Genomic DNA, 23,063 nt, shown 5'->3' with positions numbered 1-23,063 from the left:
ACAGGCACCAGCCACCATTCCTGGCTAATTTTTGTATTTTTAGTAGAGATGAGGTTTCACAATGTTGGCCAGGCTGATCTCGAACTCCTGACCTCAGGTGATTCACATGCCTTGGCCTCCCAAAGTGCTGGGATTACAGTCGTGAGCCCCTGTGCCCAGCCTCAAAGTGCACTTTCTTTGTAAACAACAACATCTACCTATATGATGTGTTTTAGATCCAACTCTTCAGAGCAAATACAAAAAGAAAGTATGTACAAAATATTTTAAATATGTAAAATAAATAAATGTTCACTTGAACAATATTAATTTGAACCCAAGCTCAATAATTTTTTATTCTTTGTTTCCACAAATTTTGACCCCCTTGTGTCTATTATGATGTCCCCTCCCCTATTTGTAAATGACAATTGGCTGAACATCTTCATTCACATATTTGCCAACCCAAACAAAAAACTTACATGTTTGAATCTGGAATCCAGTGTGGCCCTGCTGCAGCCAGCCCTGCAGGTGAGGTGTCTTATGATTTGTTTGCTGGCTTCAGACTTTCCTGATCCCCTTTCTCCACTAAGGAAAACAGAGAGGAAAAACATAAGTTTGAAGGAACTTTGCTTCAAAGCTTGTTCCTTTGTTCCTTTGAAGCTAGTTTGCAGGAACAAGTAAAAAAATTAACTGGAGATATTTCTCAGACACAGAAATGAGGAGGGAATGGCACATCAACTTGCAATGAGTTTGTGGTCTCCATTCACACTTCAATTTGATTCATTTGTCTGAAATACCCAGTATATGTTTACTGTGTCATGTCCCTGATGGTGTCTCAGATGCTGGCATTACAAATGAATATGACACAAGTTCTGCCATTCAGTATCTCACAGGGTAAAACCACCTAGTGTAGGTGAATTACGCCAGAAAGGTGTCAGGCTGAGAAGAAGACATAACCGACTTGACTCAGCTTAGCAAGTCAACATAAAGTGAGGGGATCCCGTGACAGCACGTTGTGTTGAGACATGCAGGTTCACACTTGGCCTTGGGAAAACTGTTCATGCTTCATGGGCCTTACAGGAAAGACATTACCTCTTCTGTGGAAAAGCTGTGACATCTTTCTGAGCATTCCTTCTCTGTTCTTTGAAATGAATGTAAAGTGCCTAGCTACAAAAACTAAGGCAGTAAGGTCTTCAGATGTGGATCTGTCATTCAGGAGATCCTAAACCTGACCGGGTTAGGTTTCCTTTTCAGCTTGCTTTCGGTTCTGATGTTCTCTACTTTGCATTTTTCTTTAATCTAGGAAAGATCACTGAACTTTTATTTATAATGGCATCACTTTTGATACATCCCAGGCATACTTCATTAACTCACCCAATTTTTACAAACGGTAAATATTATATTCCGGACACTATATGCTATAGGATTAACATAAAATTCCAACAAAATAATTACTATTTCAAAGTGATCTGATCTACAATAAAGTTATTACTTCACCCAGATGAAAAACTCATAAAAACAGACTTTACTTATCTGGTAACCAGAAAAACTTTTTAAAGCCCTTTTATGAGTGCTTCCTTGGTTTTCTGCCTGGAAACATCTCTTTTAACAAAGTTGATTAACAGTGTTTGCCAGAAAAGAAGTAAGTTGAAATTTAATTATTTTCTTAAAGTGTCCAGTCGTTAATGGATGCTTCCACTCACTTGTGCAGACTTTTGAACTACTGGGGCCTAAGAGTATCAACAAATGAGGTATTAAGTTAACATTAGAAAACAAAATGAAATTTTTTCTGGTCTGGTACTGAGTTTTGGGACATCCATTCCAGGACTACTTGCGTTTTGGTGCTAAATCTTAAATTACCCTTTGTAAGTGCTCGTTCTGGACACAATGGACACTCAATAATGATCTGTAAACAACTTATTGAGTTTCAAATGGCTAATTTTATCATATTCGTAAAAATGGAGAAAACATGTATCTTAGCCCACACAATCAAGGATGTGGCAAAGCTGTATGAAAGCACACACAATTTTGAAAGAAGAAAGAGAATCACTAAAATAGTAAGTCCTAGTAACCAGAGATTTGCTCTTCAATTCTGTATATCAGGACTAGCGATACCGAAAGGAGTTCTCCAGCTTGCTTCAGGCAGACAGTCAGGGAAGGGTCCCCTGAGAACTTCCGACCCGCCCCACAAGTGCTTACGTCAGATGTTTTGTGCAGATAAGGGAACTTGCACAGGGGGCTTGCCTAAACAGGCCTGCGGTGGAAAATTCCGTTCCTTAACACACGTGCAGCAAGGGAAATACATCCATATGGAGCAGCTCGGTCTTAGCATGCGCACTGGAAAGACGGGGGGGTGGAGCCGCCAGGAGTTTGCGCAGTAAGCTCTGGTGGTATTCAACTGAGAAGGGGGCACCCGGCACCCTGCTTCAGGATCCCTCTCTGCTGAGAGCCTCCCTTTCACATAATAAATTCTACTCCACTCACTCTCTCGTGTCCGCACGCGTCATTTTTCCAGGTCGTGAGGCAAGAACCCGGACGTAGCTGAGCTAAGAAGCAAAATCCTGCATCAACACCTTCTTGAAACTTGAATGAAGAGATTTTTTTTTTTTCAAAATAAGGGGTTGGTACAGGGAATCATTAACTTTAAAAAATGATTAAAAGGAGGGCCGGGCGCGGTGGCTCACGCCTGTAATCCCAGCACTTTGAGAGGCCGAGGTGGGCGGACCACAAGGTCAGGAGATGGAAACCATCCTGGCTAACACGGTGAAACCCCGTCTCTACTAAAAATACAAAAAATTAGCTGGGCGTGATGGCGGACACCTGTAGTCCCAGCTACTCGGGAGGCTGAGGCAGGAGAATGGCGTGAACCCGGGAGGCGGAGCTTGCAGTGAGCCGAGATGGCGCCACTGCACTCCAGCCTGGGCGACAGAGCGAGACTCAAGACTCCATCTCAAAAAATAAATAAATAAATAAATAAATAAATAAATTAATTAATTAAAAATGACCCAAAGGAAAACTAGTTCTGCAGAATATATACTGGATAAAAAGTTCCACGAACAAATACATGTCAAAACCGTTGGGTTAAACTAAGATAAATGGGGTTCTTCACTGAGAAAACTTGCTGGCCGCTGTGTGCCATCTCCCGAGCGGACTCCCAAAGCGCATGGGCCTGCTGGCTTCTCCCTTTTCTCCCCTCAGAGCCTTGCTCAGGACCCACGCTTTCAAAAACCGACCTATAACAGCTGCAATGGTCATCCTAGAATTAAGTGGGAGCACTAAAAATTTACGTAAATTCTAAAGAAATAAATAAGATAATACATAGAAATAATCTAGTCAAGGGTCTGGCACCCAGTAAATTCTCAATAAACATTAGTTGTTAGTCAACAGTGTTATACACTCCCTATCTCACCAACTTACAGTGCTTTTTCTAAGCAACTTTTTAAAACTTTTTCCCTGTTTATCAAAGGAAGACCAGGAAACTAGACAGACAAAGCAGATAAAAATAGGGTTGCCTGAGTCTAGAATGGGTGGAAGCCCCCATCTCTGCACATTTCTCATCCTTGAGTCTAGAACGAGTGGCCAGGTGCAGTAGCTCACACCTGTAATCCCAGCACTTTGGGAGGCCGAGGCAGGTGGATCGCCTGAGCTCAGGAGTTCGAGACCAGCCTGACCAACATGGTGACACCCTGACTCTACTAAAAATACAAAATTAGCTGGGCGTGGTGGCACATGTCTGTAATCCCAGCTACTCAGGAGGCTGAGGCAGGAGAATCACTTGAACCCAGGAGGCGGAGGTAGCAGTGAGCTGAGATCGCGCCATTGCACTCCAGCCTGGGCAACAAGAACGAAACTCCATATCAAAAGAAAGAATGGGTGGAAGCCCCTGCCTTGGTGCCTTTCTCATCCTTGAGTCTAGAATGGGTTGGAGCCCCCGCCTCAGTGCCTTTCTCATCCTCGTGTCTAGAATTGGTGAGAGCCCCTGACTCAGCGCCTTTCTCATCCTTGAGTTTAGAATGGGTGGAAGCCCCTGCCTCGGTACCTTTCTCATCCTTGTGTCTAGAACGGGTTGGAGCCCCCATCTTGACGCCCTTCTTATCCTTGTGTCTAGAATGGGTGAGAGCCCCTGTCTCAGCGTCTTTCTCATCCTTGAGCCTAGAATGGGCAGAAGCCCCTGCCTCGGCGCTTTTCTCATCCTTAAGTCTAGAATGGGTGGAATCCCCTGCCTCAGTGCCTTTCTTATCCTAGAGTTTAGAATGTGTCGAAGCCCCTGCCTCAGCACCTTCTTCATCTTTAGGATGCTTCTGAACCGAGCACGAAAACAACCACTAGCACGCTGCTTTGAAAACTAGAAAACTAAAGTGTGCGTCCATCAGTCTGTCCCTCCACCCTCCATAGAATTTTTGATAAAATGAATATAAACATATAAGCGCTCATTTTAATATTTAAATAAGGCTTTTGAATTCTATCCAAGTTCTAACTTTATACCATTTTCATTTCACGTTTACTTGAGTTGTGTGCTACTGTACTTCAGTTCCAACCAGCACTACTGACAACAACTAAGGCACCACCATGAGTATTTATAGAGGTTTCCTCCCTTGTAGAGGTTTGGCTGAATATAAAATATAGGTCTCTGATGCAAACTTTAACATTTAAATGTTACTTTAATTTTCTATTAATTGATGAGTTAAATCTAGCATTATATTTCAAATTCAAAAAATACTTTGGGCCAAATGCAGTGGCCCATGTCTGTAATCCCAGCACTTTGAGAGGCTGTGAAAAGAGGATCACTTGAGCCCAGGAGTTTGAGACCAGCCTGGGCAATATAGTGAGATCTCATCTCTACAAAAATTAAAAAATTAGCCAAGTGTGGTGGCATGTGCCTGTAGTCCCAGCTACTTGGGAGGCTGAGGTGGGAGGATCACTTTAGCCTTGGCTGCAGTGAGTTGTGATCATGCCACGAAATTCCAGCCTGGGTGACAGAGCAAGACCCTGTCTCAAAAAAAAAAAAAAAGTTTACGAAGTAGAATTCAGTGAAGTGTGAGCAAAGGTAAATAACAAGAAACAGGCTGAGAAAACATACCTTTGGGAAGAAATAAAATGATATTTGGGGCAGCCGTGGATTTTGAAGAACAGTGGCTTAGGTTCAGTAATATTGTAAGTTTTTCTTTCTCCATGTTTTCTTAGGTTCAAAAGCAAAAACTTTTTATCTAAGCTTTAAATCTTCAAAAGGAAATGAGTTTCAGGTTAAGTTTGTTAATATTGATCCAGCTACACTTGGGGCTATTCCTAACAGCCAAGATGTTTCTCCTTTGTAACGAGTCAAATGTACTTATTGCAAAGATATACTGGACCTCAGAGTGCTGAGAAAGTAAATAAAGGTAAACCATGGGAAATGAGTACATCTTTACTGCCAAGCCCCACAGCAAACCTGAGCGTGGCAGACAAGGTTGAGGGGGACTCACCTGAGGATGAAACACTGAGGTCGCTGCTCCTGGAAGAGCTGGTGAAAGGCTCTCTCTACACAGGAGAAGAGGTGAGGAGGCAGTGAGGAACACAGCTTCCCTGAGGAGCTGAAATACAGCTGGGACACCTGGAAAACAGGGCAGCAGCAAGGGGAAAACCTCAGTGAAAAGGCGCCAGGATTCCTCATCCTATAATGAGAGTGACTTACGTCCAAGATACAGAAGTGAATGAAACTCTAATTCTGAATCTCACTGGTATGTAAAAACATTTGTAAAATTACACCCTTCTCAGCACATTTTCAGCATGCATAATGACAAAATGGAGGCTTATACTTTATCCTTCATTACTTGGTCCACAGGCTTTAATTATTCTGCTGTCTTTAAGAAGAGCAGCTCACAAAAAATGTAGTTTAATAGATATCTGTGCAGTAAGCTGAAACTGTGGTAATTTACACCAAATACAATTTCTCTCAGCAGTATTTAATTTCAATACCATAAGATAGCCAAGGTTTTAAACTTGAATGTGAGAGGCAGTTGCAGCTGAAATGCATATAAGTTTACAAATTTCTCAGAAAAACAAAAATTAATTAATTTTAGAGAAACGGTGATTTATAATTATTGCCATAATGATTCATTTCCAGTATTTTTAGTCCTTTTGAATTTCTAGTAAATTTTATTACTTTAGAATAAAAACTCGAGAGTAGGAAGACTTCTTAGTTGTGAAGAAATCAAAGTTATTTTTATTTTACAAAATAACTGGCCTGTATCTTCAAAGATGTCAAGGTCAGAAAAGTCAAAAGACGACTGCAGAACTGGTCCATACTGAAGGAGAGTAAAGGGCATGGTGGTTCAAAATGCAACATGCAACACTGGCCTGAATCTCCAGCTCTATGGACATTACTGGGACAATGTGAAATCCTGAATGAGGTCTCTTGATTCAGTGACACCAGTGCATCAGTAATAATTTTCCCATTTTGATGACTGTATGGAGGTTACACAAGAGAATACCTTTGTTTAAATACACAGTAAACATATTTAAGGTTGATGGGATCACATGCCAGAAAAGTATTTTAAAATGGTTGATGCTGAGGGATCTGCCGTTAGTCTGATGGGCTTCTCTTTGTGGGTAACCCGATATTTCTCTCTGGCTGCCCTTAACAGTTTTTCCTTCATTTCAACTTTGGTGAATCTGACAATTATGTGTCTTGGAGTTGCTCTTCTCGAGGAGTATCTTTGTGGCGTTCTTTATGTTTCCTGAATTTGCAAGTTGGCCTGACTTGCTATGTTGGGGAAGTTCTCCTGGATAATATCCTGAAGAGTGTTTTCTAGTTTGGTTCCTTTCTCCCCGTCACTTTCAGGTACACCAATCAGACATAGATTTGGTCTTTTCACATAGTCCCATATTTCTTAGAGGCTTTGTTCATTTCTTTTTACTCTTTTGTCTCTAAACTTATCTTCCTGCTTAATTTCATTCATTTGATCTTCAATCACTGATACCCTTTCTTCCACTTGATCAAATTGACTACTGAAGCTTGTGCAAGCGTCACGTAGTTCTCGTGCCATGGTTTTCAGCTCCATCAGGTCATTTAAGGTCTTGTCTATGCTGTTTATTCTAGTTAGCCATTTGTCTAATCTTTTTTCGAGGTTTTTAGCTTCTTTGCAATGGGTTCGAACATCCTCCTTTAGCTCGGAGAAGTTTGTTATTACCGATCATCTGAAGCCTTCTTCTCTCAACTCGTCAAAGTCATTCTCCATCCAGCTTTGTTCCATTTCTGGCAAGGAGCTGCGTTCCTTTGGAGGAGAAGAGGCGCTCTGATTTTTAGAATTTTCAGCTTTTCTGCTCTGGTTTCTCCCCATTTTTGTGGTTTTATCTACCTTTGGTCTTTGATGATAGTGACGTACAGATGGGGTTTTGGTGCAGATATCCTTTCTGTTTGTTAGTTTACTTCTAACAGTCAGGACCCTCAGCTGCAGGTCTGTTGAAATTTGCTGGAGGTCCACTCCAGACCCTGTTTGCCTGGGTATCACCAGCAGAGGCTGCAGAAAAGCAAATATTACAGAATGGCAAATGTTGCTGCCTGATCCTTCCTCTGGAAGCTTCATCTCACAGGGGCACGCAGCTGTATGAGGTGTCAGTCAGCCCCTACTGGGAGGTGTCTCCCAGTAAGGCTACTCGGGGGTCAGGGACCCACCTGGGGAGTCAGTCTGTCCATTCTCAGATCTCAAACTCCATGCCCAAGGTAATTTATAGATTCAATGCCACCCTTATCAAGCTACCAATGACTTTCTTCACAGAATTGGAAAAAACTACTTTAAAGTTCGTATGGAACCAAAAAAGAGCCTACATTGCCAAGACAATCCTAAGCCAAAAGAACAAAGCTGGAGGCATCATGCTACCTCACTTCAAACTATACTACAAGCCTACAGTAACCAAAACAGCATGGTACTGGTACCAAAACACAGATATAGACCAATGGAACAGAATAGAGCCCCCGGAAATAATACCACACATCTACAACCATCTGATCTTTGACAAACCTGACAAAAACAAGAAATGGGGAAAGGATTCCCTATTTAATAAATGGTGCTGGGAAAACTGGCTAGCCATATGTAGAAAGCTGAAACTGGATCCCTTCCTTACACCTTATACAAAAATTAATTCAAGATGGATTAAATTTAATTCAAGATGGATTAAAGACTTAAATGTTAGACCTAAAACCATAAAAACCCTAGAAGAAAACCTAGGCAATACCATTCAGGCCATAGGCATGGGCAAAGACTTCATGACCAAAACACCAAAAAGCAATGGCAACAAAAGTCAAAATTGACAAGTGGGATCTAATTTAACCAAAGAGCTTCTGCTCAGCAAAAGAAACTACCATCAGAGTGAACAGGCAACCTACAGAATGGGAGAAAATTTTTGCAATCTACCCATCTGACAAAGGGCTAATATCCAGAATCTACAAAGAACTCAAACAAATTTACAAGAAAAAATCAAATAACCCCATCAAAAAGTGGGCAAAGGATATGAACAGACACTTCTCAAAAGAAGACATTTATGCAGCCAAAAGACACATGAAAAAATGCTCATCATCACTGGCCATCAGAGAAATGCAAATCAAAACCACAATGAGATACCATCTCACACCAATTAGAATGGCGATCATTAAAATGTCCGGAAACAACAGGTGCTGGAGAGGATGTGGAGAAATGGGAACACTTTTACACTGTTGGTGGGACTGTAAACTAGTTCAACCATTGTGGAAGACAGTGTGGCCATTCCTCAAGGATCTAGAACTAGAAATACCATTTGACCCAGCCATCCCATTACTGGGCATATACCTAAAGGATTATAAATCATACTGCTATAAAGACACATGCACACGTATGTTTATTGCGGCACTATTCACAACAGCAAAGACTTGGAACCAACCCAAATGTCCATCAATGATAGACTGAATTAAGAAAATGTGGCACATATACACCATGGAATACTATGCAGCCATAAAAAAGGATGAGTTCATGTCCTTTGTAGGGACATAGATGAAGCTGGAAGCCATCATTCTGAGCAAACTATCACAAGGACAGAAAACCAAACACCACATGTTCTCACTCATAGGTGGGAATTGAACAATGAGAACATGTGGACACAGGGTGGGGAACATCACACACTGGGGCCTGTCTGGGGTAGGGGGAGGGATAGCATGAGGAGATATACCTAATGTAAATGACGAGTTAATGGGTGCAGCTCACCAACATGGCATATATATACATATATAATAAACCTGCACATTGTGCACATGTACCCTAGAACTTAAAGTATAATAATAAAAAAAGGTTGATGTTAAAAGTTGCTGTACAATTTATCTACACATTTTACACACATTTAAAATTATAGCAAAAATAATTTTTAAAGTAGAATAAATGATCCACGATGAGAGTTAACTGGATGAGTCTCACAATGTTGAGTGTGAGTGGTCAGATACATAAAAGAACACACTATATCTCTTCACTTACATCGAGTACAAACACAGGTAACCAATCCTTGCTGTTAGAAGTCAAGTTGGCAGTAGCAGGGGAAGTGCTAATGTTTAAGGGGCTTCTGGAGTGTTGAGAATGTGCTGGAGCTCAGTACCACCCACCCGCACGCTTAGCAACAGAAGCACTTTCCTACAAACGTTACACCACAACCAAAACTACAAAAAACTAAAGTCATCACACAGTGTGGTGGTGGTGCAAAGACTAGATAAAATGGATCACAGATCACTTGAAACAGACTAGATAATTCAGTGCAACCCTACATGTTGGAGAAGATGAAATGGAAGAGTTCCCTAACCCTACTTGCAGGATGTGTGATGGGGTATGGCTCATCTGTTTGGCCACTGTGTGTGCTCAAACCCCTTATGGGAGGGGGAGCATGCAGATGGGCAGGTGCAGGAGCCTGGGCCAGCACCTTTGGGCTCTGGCCCCATAGTAGCATCTAGGGGTGGGTGCTTGCAACTTCTGAAGCCCAAATGGGCGTGTGTTACAGTACATTCTTTTAGCTTTGCTGTCCGTGGACAGCTTAAGTGTTAAACACTTCAGTGGACCTTCTGCCTTTTTTGCAAGGGCAGAGGGCCAGTGTGACAGCTTTCTGTATCCTAACCTCTTGTTTGGCATCCAGGAAAAATCAGATCACACACGGACTTTAAGGATGGTGAATGCAGGGGTTTTATTGAGTGGTGGAGGTGGCTCTCAGTGGGATGGATGGGGAGCTGGAAAGGGGACAGAGTGGGAAGATGGTCTTCCCTGGAGTTTGGCCATCCAGTGGCCGATCTCCTCTCCAACCATCCCCAGCTGAACTCCTCTCAACATTCAGATGCTCCTTCTCTTCTCTCCTTCTCTGCCGCTCTTCTGCCCTTCTGTTCATCTGCTTGTGGAGCCTGGTGTTTGGGGGTACAGGATGGGAGGCATGGTCAGCCAAAGGCAACTTTTTGTCATGAAAACAGGAATACATGTTCCCATTTAGGGCTGTGGGTTACCAGGCTTGAGGGTGGGGCCTTTGCTGGGGAACTGCTCTCTTCTACCCAGTATCTCCCTGCCTCCTGTCCATATCAAAGATACAGTGTATGACCAACCAGGCTGCACCACCTATCAGTGGTAAAGGATGCTGCTGAGAGGACTGATCATCTATTTGTAAAGAAAACAAGTGTTGATCTCTATTCTATAGCATGTGTAAAAATTATTACGAGTGAATTTAAATCCCAAATATGAGCAGCAAAGTTTAAAGCATTTAGACAAGCATATAGAATGGTACTCTCATGATTTGTATGTAAACAAGGAAATAGGATTCAAAAATACAAATTATAATGAGAATGATGGAGCGATCTCACTACATTAAATTTAACAAGCCCTGGTCAACCATATAATAATAGAAAATAAGCAAAGACAGAGAGGTGTATAAGCTGTGCATATAATCAATAGATTAGCAGCAATTTAAAACATACTCCTACAAATCAATTTAAAAATGGAATTATAAGCCAGGCACAGTGGCTCACGCCTGTAATCCCAGCACTTTGGGAGGCTGAGGTGGGTGAATCACGAGGTCAGGAGTTCGAGACCAGCCTGGCCAATATGGTGAAACCCCATCTTTACTATAAATACAAAAATTAGCTGGGTGTGGTGGCACGTGCCTATAGTCCCAGCTACTCAGGAGGCTGAGGCAGGAGAATCGCTTGAACTTGGGAGGCGGAGGTTGCAGTGAGCCGAGATCCCGCCACTGTACTCTAGCCGGGGCAACAGAGTGAGACGCTGTCTCAAAAAAAAAAAAAAAAAAAGGAACTATAATACAAATTTGGGCAAAAATATAAACTAAAAAGATAGAAAATAAATATGACAAAGGATGGAAAGCTCTCATGCTATTTCAAACTATAAGATGCTATATTACACACAAAATCCTAGCAGAATTAATCATAGTTTAGTCATAATGATAATAATAGCTTACAGGCACTCTGTGCATGGTGCTGTCCTCAGCACCTCATAGGCACTCACTCATGCAGTCCTCTAGAACCTATGACTGGAGTCAGAGAAGTATTTTTATGTTTACAGGCAAGAGAATTGGTGCCAACGGAAGTCAGTGACTGGCCCAAGGGGACAGGGCTAGTTGGTGGCAGAGCTTGATTTCCAAATGAAGTTGTCTCTTGGGCTGGGAAAACATGTCTATACCACAGAGTCTTGTAGTTTTAACTAATTGGAAGAATCATCTGGCAATATCTTCTAAATTTGAAGATTCATGTTCAACTGGGAATATCTCTGTTGAAACTCTCAAACATGAGCAAAAAGAGCATTTATAAAACAATTCTTAGGACTCTTTGTAAGAGCAGAAAATACAGAAATAAGTTAAAAGTCTATAATTAATAGACAAATATAACTGGTTGTGTGTCATTACAAGAAAATTCTAGAGGGACTTTAGAATAAATTTTCTGAAGTCTAAAATTTTCAAGATGGAAAATTTTTGAAAGCGTGAGGGCTGATCAACAGCTTTTTTGTAAAAGAATACAGTTAAAGGCTGGGCGCAGCGGCTCACGCCTGTAATCCCAGCACTTTGGGAGGCTGAGTGGGCAGATCATGAGGTCAGGAGATTGAGACCATCCTGGCTGACTTGGGAAAACCCCATCTCTACTGAAACTACAAAAAATTAGTGGGCGTGGTGGCACCTAATTTACGCCTGTAGTCCCAGCTACTTGGGAGGCTGAGGCAGGAGAATTGCTTGAACCTGGGAGGTGGAGGTTGCAGTGAGCCGAGATCATGCCACTACCCTCCAGCCTGGGCAACAGAGGAAGACCCCATCTCAAAAAAAATTAAAAAGAATATAGTTACTATGTTATGAGTTAATTAAAATATAGAAAATAGTGGTATACCCACTTTTTGAATGTATATATGTGTTCATGTATATAGTAAACATATAAAACACTGGATGGAAGGATAATAACTTCAAGATAACCATTATCACTGCTTACGAAAATAAGTAGGTTGAAGTTGAAGTGGTACTTACCTTGTGTTTATAGAACAATATGTCATCTATCCAATCTAAGACATCATATGATTAAAACATACTGTTATTTTTTGTACCACTCAGAAAATAAATGTTACAAATAAATTAGGACACAGTGTTTTCTTACCACACCCTTAAAGCTGCATCCCAATCACAAAAGTACATGTGAAAAAAAATACAGCACTTTTAATTTTAAATGTTTTTAAAAGAGATATGAAACCAATATGGGTGGTGGGCACACAACTGTCTGTTGCATTCTGCTTGAACTTTTTTCATTTTTAATTATTCCAGAAGTTGCAATGAATATTAAGAATAATTAAATGACAGTGATATACACATTATAATTCATGAAACTGAGGAGCTTTAGTCCAACTTCATTGTCCAGCAGATCTAATTTCTGTTCTTGTTTGAAAACTTGTACTAACAGTAATTCACTTCTCCCCAAGTCCAACATAGACTTAGACTGTAATTTGACAAAATGTTTTTCAACTCTCTATTTTGTAAATGAGAATTTCATTAGATGTTCAACAGACACAAGAGACAGCCTGGATCATGTATCCATCTGTGTGTAAATGGAGTTCATTTCTCTTTCTAACTATATATTTTTCCATTTTCATTTCCTTGAGACAGGGTCTTGCTCAGCTGCCCAGGCTGGAGTGCAGTGGCCCAAGTACAGATCACTGCAGACTCCATCCCCAGGGGTCAAGCAATCCTCCTGCCTTAGCCTCCCAAGTAGCTAGGACTACAGCAGGTTCATACCACCACGGCTGGCTAGGGTTTTAAAATTTTATTTATTTAAATCTATTTGGGCTTAGGTATTCTCTTTATGCCAGATTTTACTAGAGAGTAGATGTGGGTGATGAGCCTTGCGTGTCTAAAGAAAGTTATTTCCTGATAAACTCATAACCTGTCTCAGCTCCCCTTTCTTGTAAATCTCTTTCCCATGCAGTGTTACAGTTCATGTTGTGGAATAGCCCATTGCTAACACCTGGTAACACATTACCTGATGCTGATTCTATGCTTTATACATAATATAATTATGGAAATAATAATGACAGTGTAATTCTATACAACTTTGAGGATTTCTGCTTATGCAGTCCCTGTTTTCTGAGTGACTGACAAGCCATCTAACTTTTTTATTGGTTACCATTCTCATAGTTAAAATTGCACTTTCTCATTGGGTCCAGCGAATATCATCAGGGCCAGACTCTTCCTTCCCCATCTGTCTTTTCTCTTCACTTCACTGTCTTCTTTCCTTATTTGTATCAATTGAAACAAGAGGATTCTTGGTCAGGGGATATTTTAAACACTCCATTTTAGCTCATAGGTGAGATGACAAGAGCTCAGCCTTGCTAATCTTCGATGGACTCTAGTTTCAGATAACAAGTTCCTCCCTTCTTAATGGATAAAGTCCCTCCTTTTCTTCACTGGTCATTATACTTCTCCATAAACCACCAGCAGATTGCAGAATCCTGCCATGTTAATTTCTAAGCCACCAATGCCACAGCTTACGAGAGAGCCACTGAGCCACTGGCCCCTTCTCTGGCAAGCCTAGAAACTTTGTGGAACGTCTCAGATGCCAAAGGCTCCAAGTGCCCTGGGCTGTTGGTTTCACACTATGCTATGAACATCTCACTCTGTAGGCCTGTATAGGTGTCCTATTTGTGAACTGTATACCTATGTATAGGTGAAGTATTTTGAGAAAGTATGTGTTTGTGTTTACAAAAGATCACATATGATGGTAATAATAATAATAATAATTAATAATAATAATGAAACTGTCTGCCTCTGGGCACAGAACTTGCGCTGCTGAGAGAAGCCTGCCAAGCATTCGCTCTGGAGTTGCATGACCTGGACTTTAATGCTAGCTCTGCCACTCACGGGAAGACTTGAGAAAATCTGCTTAACCTCAAGTCTCAGTTTATTCAACTGCAGAGTAGAAGTAACAATTCTTATACTGATTTGCTTGCCTTTTGAGATGAGATGTGATAATAAATGTAAAGCCATTTGAGGCAGTTCTGCCATGTAATAAGCACTCAACAATGGCAGCTGTTTTCATTTCCTAGAATTTCAAATATTATAATATTTTTAACTTCTTGCTCATATCAAATTGCATGGTGCATTTCTCTAAATAGTCCTATATATTTTTTAAACCCCATATTGTGGCTCTAAACCATTCTTCTGCTCATCAGAATCTTACTAATTTTTTAAGTTTTGCCCGATCACATTTCCTTTTTATTGTGATGCTTTTTTAAAAAAAAACCTGATAGGATTTATTCCCTTCTAACCTCTTGACTTGCCAATTAGGGCTACACACCCTCAATACAGCTATTTAATTGTTGTTCTCAGCTAGAAGTGAAGTATGTGATTTTTTCATTGTTATTTGTGTTTTGTCTCTAGCATGTCTACACAGTGCTCTAAGATGAGGACACTGTAAGTATCTAAGGCAACGTATTTTCTTATAGAGTCAACATATGTTTGTTGGCTTGATGATGCATTTTTGTTTCTGATTTTAAGGTTGCTTTTTTGTAAAGCCCATGCAGGAAGATCTGGCTCCTTTCTATTTTCTCTTTCTCCCCTACATGTAACATGTTTAAAATGAATGATATTACGTGTCTTCAACATAAATAGGCAGCACAATAATGGACCCTGTCCTGGTTGGTTGGACTTCCTGTAGAACTGCCTGCTGACTCGGCCACTGTGACCCGCATCTGGGCAGTGGTTGTTGTTAGCATCAGATCTGCACTGCTGTGGCAGAAAGCAATCTGGGAGTCCTGCCTGCTGCCTTGTGTAGACATCAGTCTCGAAATGAAGTTTGCCTCAAGAGTGTTCTACGTCCATGATTAATAACTTGCTAGAAATAAAAATGAATGTTATGCAAAGGCTTAATATAACAGAGTTAATGATAATGAAATAAAACTAAAATGCAGATGTTATATGTGAATTTCTTTTTAAATATGAAACGGAGAAGTCATTCTCCTCGTCTTTATAATCTTTACAGATATAATCATATTTAATGTTTTATTTTTTTCTTGTAAAGTAATTGACATGGGAAGAAACCCAAATATTTGAACAAAATTTGTCATTTAAAACAACAGACATAATACCATGATAATAACTAGAAACAAAAAGAAATAAATTTTTGTTGTGTGGCCTGAGGACAACAAGATCGTTTTAATGAATACCTGATAGGTGACTACTTGATATTATTTACTAGGCACTAATATTGCTACAGGGAATAACCACTAATTCAATGTAAAATGTATGTCCTTGTAGCAACCTAATATCTATAATTTTATGGGTTGTTACCTGTAGTCAAGGAGAGCACAAACTATTTGATTCTACACAATGGATGTCAAGTCAGAAGGACTAGACACTTTCACCTTTTCTCCTGACCTATAAAAAGAAGATAATTTTATTGTAAGCTTTATATCAGTGCACCTTTTACCTGATATATTTTTTGTATTTATTTTCCATTTTTATTTTGTGACAGATTTAGAAATGATGAATATAAAAGGTGGTATGTGTATATATATATATGCAAATTCATTTTATAAAATCATAATACTTATATATGAAATACTTAATTCATATATATTGAAACATATAGATTTTATTTATATTAATAATTATATAAATTATAAGTTGCATTAGCCATTTTCAGTTTTAATAAACTATTCTGGTAATGATCTCAATGTATTATACCTTATTCTTACATTAATAAACAAATATGTCTCTTAACGTATTTCTTATTTTCTCTATGAATGTGTATTTCTGAAAAAACTGCAAATACAATGTATTATTTGAAGCCATAATACTACTATAGTGTCAACACTTGAAAAACAAACATACCACAAATTAACAGTTTTTTTCCCAGCACAAGATACAATATAGTATGACAAATTGTGTCATACTATAAAAAATATTATGTTAAATTTTGGCTAATACTTAAAACTTTACCTCTAGATCCACAGAAGCATCCAAATAAGAGTCATTTTTTAACTTTTCATTCAATTATTCAAAGCTGACTTTTGTCTCACTGTTAATTTTTGTTAACTCTACAATCAACTGTTACCATAAACATAAGCCAGAAATAATATTATCAACAGTAACTTTAAATAGGGTGTGTTTCTCTCTCTCTTTCCCCTCCCACCCCTTAATGCATACAGAATTTAAAAATTAAAGGCATGAAATGCCAAACTAACCTAGGTATCTGAGGGCAAATGATCTTCTGACACCAATGCAATAAAAACAGATGTAGTCTCCTTTACCCTATACTGTAATGAAGCAGCTAGTATCAGTCAAATTCTCCTAATCATGAACAATTACAAAGACTGGATAAAATACAAATCAAGCATCTAATGGCAGGGGTAGTAAAATCACCAAAGCAGCAATGTCTTAGGGAGCTAAGATCTTGAAGAAAATCAGGATGCACAGGGCCACGCGGGATCTTTTCCATCCCCTCCTCCCAGCACACAGTGCCGCTGTGCTGAGTATCTCTCGGTGGCATCACAGAAAGTCAGCCTAAGTGTCTCATGCTCAGCAGAGATTTGAGCAGCCTCACACAGTACTGGGGAGATGCAAATCCAAGTTCAGGGTTCAGAAACAGAGGAAAGCCAAATGAATATCATCCCAACTCTCCACCTGAGACCTATAAGGGGGCTCACCTTTTTGAAGGGAGCAAATACACAAATTAAACGAGACTTCACAAGGTCAAGTAGGTTTGTCTACAACTTATGTGCCCTCTAGAAGGAAAAGTCAAATCTTCTTGGAAGGAAGATAATGTCTTCCTGGGCCCTATGGTTTTTTTATATGGAAAGTTCAATATTCCATCAAAAATCCCCATGGATGTCAGTAAATATATCCATATATGTAGAACCAACACACACACACACACACACACACAGTCACATAGTAGAAACAGACCTCAATATTAGAGTCATAAGATACAGGATTAAAAATAACAAGTTCAAGAAAATAAGTGGCATGATGAAGACGAAGAATTTCACCAGAAACCTGGAAACCCTAAGAGTTTAAAATGAAACGTTAGCATTGAAAAAAATCACATAACAGACATCAGCATTTTAAGCAATGATTTTATCAGCAGATTCAAAATAACAGAAAAGAGAATTTAAAATATGGCCAGGCAATTATCCAGACTGTGGTCAAAGAGAAACAAAAGTAGAAAACAAAGATTAATTCGGTTTATATTTTTATAGACTTTCTACATATACACATATATATATATATATATTTATGGAAAGAAATCACAAATAGAAACAGATAATATCTTAAACTAATTGATAATGAATTTATGAAATAGCAAACATGTAGAATTCAGTAAAGCTACATTTAAAGTAAAATTTAAAAGCCCCAAATACTTATTTTAGGAAAGGCGGGAAATCAAGGATATATCTATACAACATAAACAATAATCAAATTATACCCAAATAAATTAGAAAGAAGGAAATTTTAAAAACTCAGAAAAGTCACAAATTACCAACATACGGAATAAAAAGAAGCCACTTAAAATTCTACAAATTTAAAAAAGATAAATAGAACTATGAATAATTCTATGCCAAAAACTTTTGAAGATTAAATAGAACTAACACAATTTTAAAAAAATGCAATCATTAAAAACTAGCACAGAAAGAATATGCACTGTCCCATGTATGTCGAAGAACTTAAATCCAGAACTAAAACCTTCTCGCAAAGAAAATACCAGGTCTTAATGGTTTCGGTTGTGAATTCTTCTAAACATTTAAGAGAGAAACAACACCAAATTTACAAACTCTTTCAGAGACTAGAAAATAGAGTACACTTTCCAATTCTCTTTATGAAATGAGCATAATTTTGATATACAAGATTTTTTTAATAAAAAAAAGAAAAATTGGAGGCTTATCATAGATGCCCTAAGCAAAATATTATTTAACAGACTTCAGTAATATAAAGAAAAGGATAAAACATCAAAAATGTAAGGTAGGTCTAATATTTCAAAATCAGGAATTATAATTCACAAACAAAATAAAGGAGAAAAATATTCGTATCAACAATTGGTACAGAAAAAATACTTACATTTGATAAAATTCAATACCTTTTCTATGATAAAAACTTCTTAAAATAGCAATAAAATGAAATTTCCTTAATCTGATAACTGGTATCTATGTAAAATTTATAATGATTTTTATACTTAAGGTTTAATTACTAAAGATTTCTCCTGAGATAAGAAATATATATATATTTTTAAATGAAATTATTAATAGTATCTGACATCATTCTGGTGATCCAATCCAATAACATAAGAACAGACTAATAATAGGATTTTAAAGAAAGAAAGAAAATTATTATTGTTTCAGGCAATAAGATTGTGTACACAGAGTATTTTTAAAACACACTAATTTTATAGCTAATAAATTTTACAAACTTGCCAGTTTATGGTAAGACTTTTTAAATTGTGTTTTTATACATACATGGAGAACACACCAGTGGAAAATAAAATTTTTAAATGATTATTTATAACAGCATTTAAAAACATTTAATGAACACTATGCAATATATCCTCCAGAAGAGAACACAAGATGACACACTGAGAGGAATTTCACATTTTAAAGACCTTAATAAATGAATATAGTTAAAAGACTCAGTACTACTAACATTTTTTGTCTGTTTCTAAATTGAATTGTAAATATAATGCAATCAAATTCAAAATCCCAGGGGGAGTCCCCTCAGCGCCCCCAGAATTGACAAGCTGATTATAAACCTTAAAGGAAAAGGCCAGGAATTAATTGCTAGGGCAATTTTGAAGACCAAAGGTGGATGACTTAGAGTACAAGGCATAAAAACGTATTATAATAGACCAATCAAACTGAATGGAAATTCTATATCCATTATATCCATTCATATATAGTTACCAGTTTTATGCAAAAGTGCCAACATAATGTCCTGGAGAAAGGATTTTTTTTTTGACAGAGTTTTACTCTGTCGCCCAGACTGGAGCGCAGTGGCGCGATCTCGGCTCACTGCAACCTCTGCCACCCAGGTTCAAGTGATTCTCCTGCCTCAGCCTCCCAAGTAGCTGGGTTTACAGGCGCCTGCCACCGCACCTGGCTAATTTTTGTGTTTTTAGTAGAGACGGGGTTTCACCTTGTTGGCCAGGCTGGTCTTGAACTCCTGACCTTGTGATCCACCTGCCTTGGCCTCCCAAAGTGCTGAGATTACAGGCATGAGCCACCGCGCCCAGCTGAAAGGATGGTCTTTTTAAGAAACAGTACTGTGTCAGGTTAATATACATTTTTAAAAAATGAATCTTGACCCCTAACTCTTGCAAGATGTTTTCAATATGCATTGAGAATCCAGAATGCTTAAAGATCTTTCAAGCCAATAAAAAAGGTAGATGAACCAATTTTAAAGTTTTTAATTTATAAGCAGGATAAAATCCTGGAATAGATGCATCACAAAACAGGATATAACTGTACAGTAACTATGTGAAAATGTGGTTAATATCATTGTTTGTCAGAGAAACACAAATTAGAGCAATAAGATTCCACTATATATATAGCCAGTAGAATGATAAGTAAACAAATGAAATTTGATCAAGGAAGAGAAGCAACTAGAATTTCTGTATTAAGTTGTAGATATACCTTAGTACAACCACTCAGAAAATTGTCGGTATTTATCAAAACTGATTGTACGTATACACTTTGATGTACCAATTCCACTCTTTCCAATAAAAGAAGTATACGTGTTATCAAAAAAAATTTGTGAGGATGTTCATAGCAGTAATATTCTTGCTTCAAAAGACAAAATCTCCGTCAATAGTTAATTAAACTGCCATATATCCACAAAAGGAAATTTTATACAGCCATTTAAAATAAAATAACCTATTGCACTTATTGTATTGCTACACATAAAAACATGGGTGAATTTACTTTCCATAATATTGAAAGGAAGCAGCCAGGTACAGAGAAAGATAGTCTGCAAGATTTCACCCATATAAAGTTCAACCAGGCAAAGCGGAGGGCGAGAGTAGTTGGAATTGTACCGTCTTTTGGGGAGGTATGTTACGTTTGAGACAGGGCATGGGAGACATCTGTGATCCTACTAATGCTCTATTTCTTCATCTGCATTATGATTTTTAGAGTGTCATGACTTTTATAAATTAGTTGAACAGAAGATTTAATATTTGTATGCTACGCAATATTTATATTATACATCAATACACATATTCACAGAAATATTAATTAGGACTCACAAAGTGAAAGATACAGAACTGAGCTTTTTCTCAAAACCATTTAATAACCACATGTCAGATTAATTTCAGTCCTTGGATGAAACTCCTGAGATGATCATGGGTGATTACCTTGCTCTAGCATCTCATGCTCACATACACCCTTAGATTGCACAGCGTGAGGCTGGCATAGGATCAGGAGGAATGAGGAGGGTAGGCAGGTTTCAACACAGCTTTAAAGTAACCATGGCACTGACTTTTTAATTTAATTTAATTTTACTTTATTCTATTTAGAGACAGGATCTCAATCTGTCTCCCCAGCTGGAGTGCAGTAATACAATCACAGCTCCCTGCAGCTTCAACTTCTTGGGCCCAAGTGATCCTCCTGCCTCAGCCTCCTGAGTAGCTGTAACCACAGGCACACACCACCATGGCTGGCTAACTGTTTTTGTTTTGTTTTGTTTTTTGCAGAGATGGGTCTCTCATTATGTTGCCCAGGATGGTCTCAAACTCCTGGCCTCAAGTGATCCACCAGGCTTGGTCCTCCAAAGTGCTAGAATTACAGGCGTGAACCACCGAGTCCAGCCAGAACTGACTTTTGATAAGATGGGTGGAGGGTGGGGTGGTGGATGCTCTCTTGTTCTCATGAACTATTTCTGTGAAAATACATATTTTATTTCCTAGGAAGTTGGAGGAATTTCTCTTTTTTCCTCTCCTCTCTCTGTCCTCCTCCCTGCCTGCCACATCTTATGAGTGAGCCCTGGCTTCAGGAACATATACCCACTCCCTGCCTCCTGATTTCAGGCAGGCTCCTGTTCTCTATTAGCGGAATCAGCCTTGTTGTTACACAAAAAATAGCTCCTATGATATCGTATTTTTGACCCATTTCTACTCAAAAATCATATTGCATTTTCAATTGACTGGAATAATTTTCTACAAGTAATTTCTCTTTTAATTTTTAGGGCCTCATAATTAAACTTGGCAAGTCATTTGGGAAAATGTAAACATGCAATATTACTCTTTTTTATTCCCGTTGCTTTAACATTATAGAACTCTTCAGAAACAAGTCACGTGTCCAAATAAGGGCTCTAAGCCAAATGATCTTGAGTTAGTCAAGAATGTATGGAAAATATATTTACATATTATTTAATTTTAGAAGCCTGTCTAATGGCTATAGTCATAAACAAATTACACATTTTAAGTGCAAAGAAACATTTTGATAAAATAACTTCGATTTTTAAAGTTGCTCAAAATGAATTAAAGTCACTACTACACAATCATTCAATTCAAATTTAAAAATGTTTTTTAGAAGTTTGCCTTACTGTTTTTTTTTAATCATTTGATACAAATATGTACGACTAGAAAGTATTACTCTACATTATTCAATGGTATTTAAAATTTTGTACTCACCATGGAAGAATAAATTGGAAGCTCCTTGTATGGGTTAACAAGCAAAAGAATGTCTCCAATGAATGTCTATGAAAAAAGGGATGCAAACAGTTCATGAGTCATATAAACAGCATCTTTAAACAATACAAATCATACAATTTAAAAACCATTGCATGAAATATAAATAATAAGAAAAAATCTACTTTAGTATTTTGCTATTTTTTAATATTTTGCAATTTTTTAAAGCTTGGAATTTAAAATATTAAATGAATTAAATAATTCAAATTAAATAAAACAGGCTTTATTTCACTGAACATATGAGAAATGAAACAGTTAAATTCTAAGAATTTCTTTTCTTAAAAGATTCTGTGAGAACCAAACAATGAAAAAATATAGACTTAAAACATATGACAAAATTCCTATGAAAAAGTCAATGGGGTAACAAATTCTGTTATTCTGCTACAAAATAATAAACTGCATAAGTGAGAAGTTAGTAAAGCACAATAATCAAATAAAATACTTTGTTTCAATTAAAAAGTGACAATGAGATACAAAGGCACAAAGTAAAGATGGAACAAATAAAAATTATAAAATGATAGATTTAAACCCAAACACCAGCAACTACATCAATTGTAAAGGTACCAAATATTCCCATTAAAATACAAAGATTATAAATTGTATTAAAATATGAAAGATGACTACTTTAAAGAGAAACATCCTAAACATATAGACGAAAAAAAAAGGGAAAAGAATGAAGCAAGGTATGCATGCAAACAATAATAACAGCAAAGAAGGTGACTATGGAAATAATTAATTTATAGAAAATGTGCTTTTGAAAGCAGTACCAGAAATAAAAAGAAACATTTCACAGTAAAATGGTAAATCAATCAGGAAGAAACAACATTTCTAAATTTCTAGAAGACTAAAATCTAGCATCACATATATAAAGAAATAACATATAAGGAGAACAACATGA

General features: G+C 38.0%; 1 protein-coding gene across 4 annotated transcripts in view; it reads right to left on the bottom strand.

Annotated features, from left to right (window-relative positions):
• Window positions 1–23,063, bottom strand: part of MYO16 (myosin XVI) — a 719,880-nt gene that overhangs the window by 321,956 nt on the left and 374,861 nt on the right. For all 4 annotated transcript variants that reach the window (XM_063651142.1, XM_063651143.1, XM_054446940.2 and 1 more), the window contains 3 exons: window positions 22,109–22,174; window positions 5,439–5,566; window positions 456–561 (listed from right to left, as the gene is read on the bottom strand). In XM_063651142.1, coding sequence (XP_063507212.1) covers window positions 456–561; window positions 5,439–5,566; window positions 22,109–22,174 — 300 coding nt within the window. The remainder of the gene's footprint in view (window positions 1–455; window positions 562–5,438; window positions 5,567–22,108; window positions 22,175–23,063) is intronic.

This window comes from Pongo pygmaeus, chromosome 14 (genome assembly GCF_028885625.2).
Source record: "Pongo pygmaeus isolate AG05252 chromosome 14, NHGRI_mPonPyg2-v2.0_pri, whole genome shotgun sequence".
NCBI lineage: Eukaryota > Metazoa > Chordata > Mammalia > Primates > Hominidae > Pongo > Pongo pygmaeus.
The sequence above is the reverse complement of the archived record's forward strand: the minus strand, read 5'-3'. Positions and strand labels throughout refer to the sequence as shown.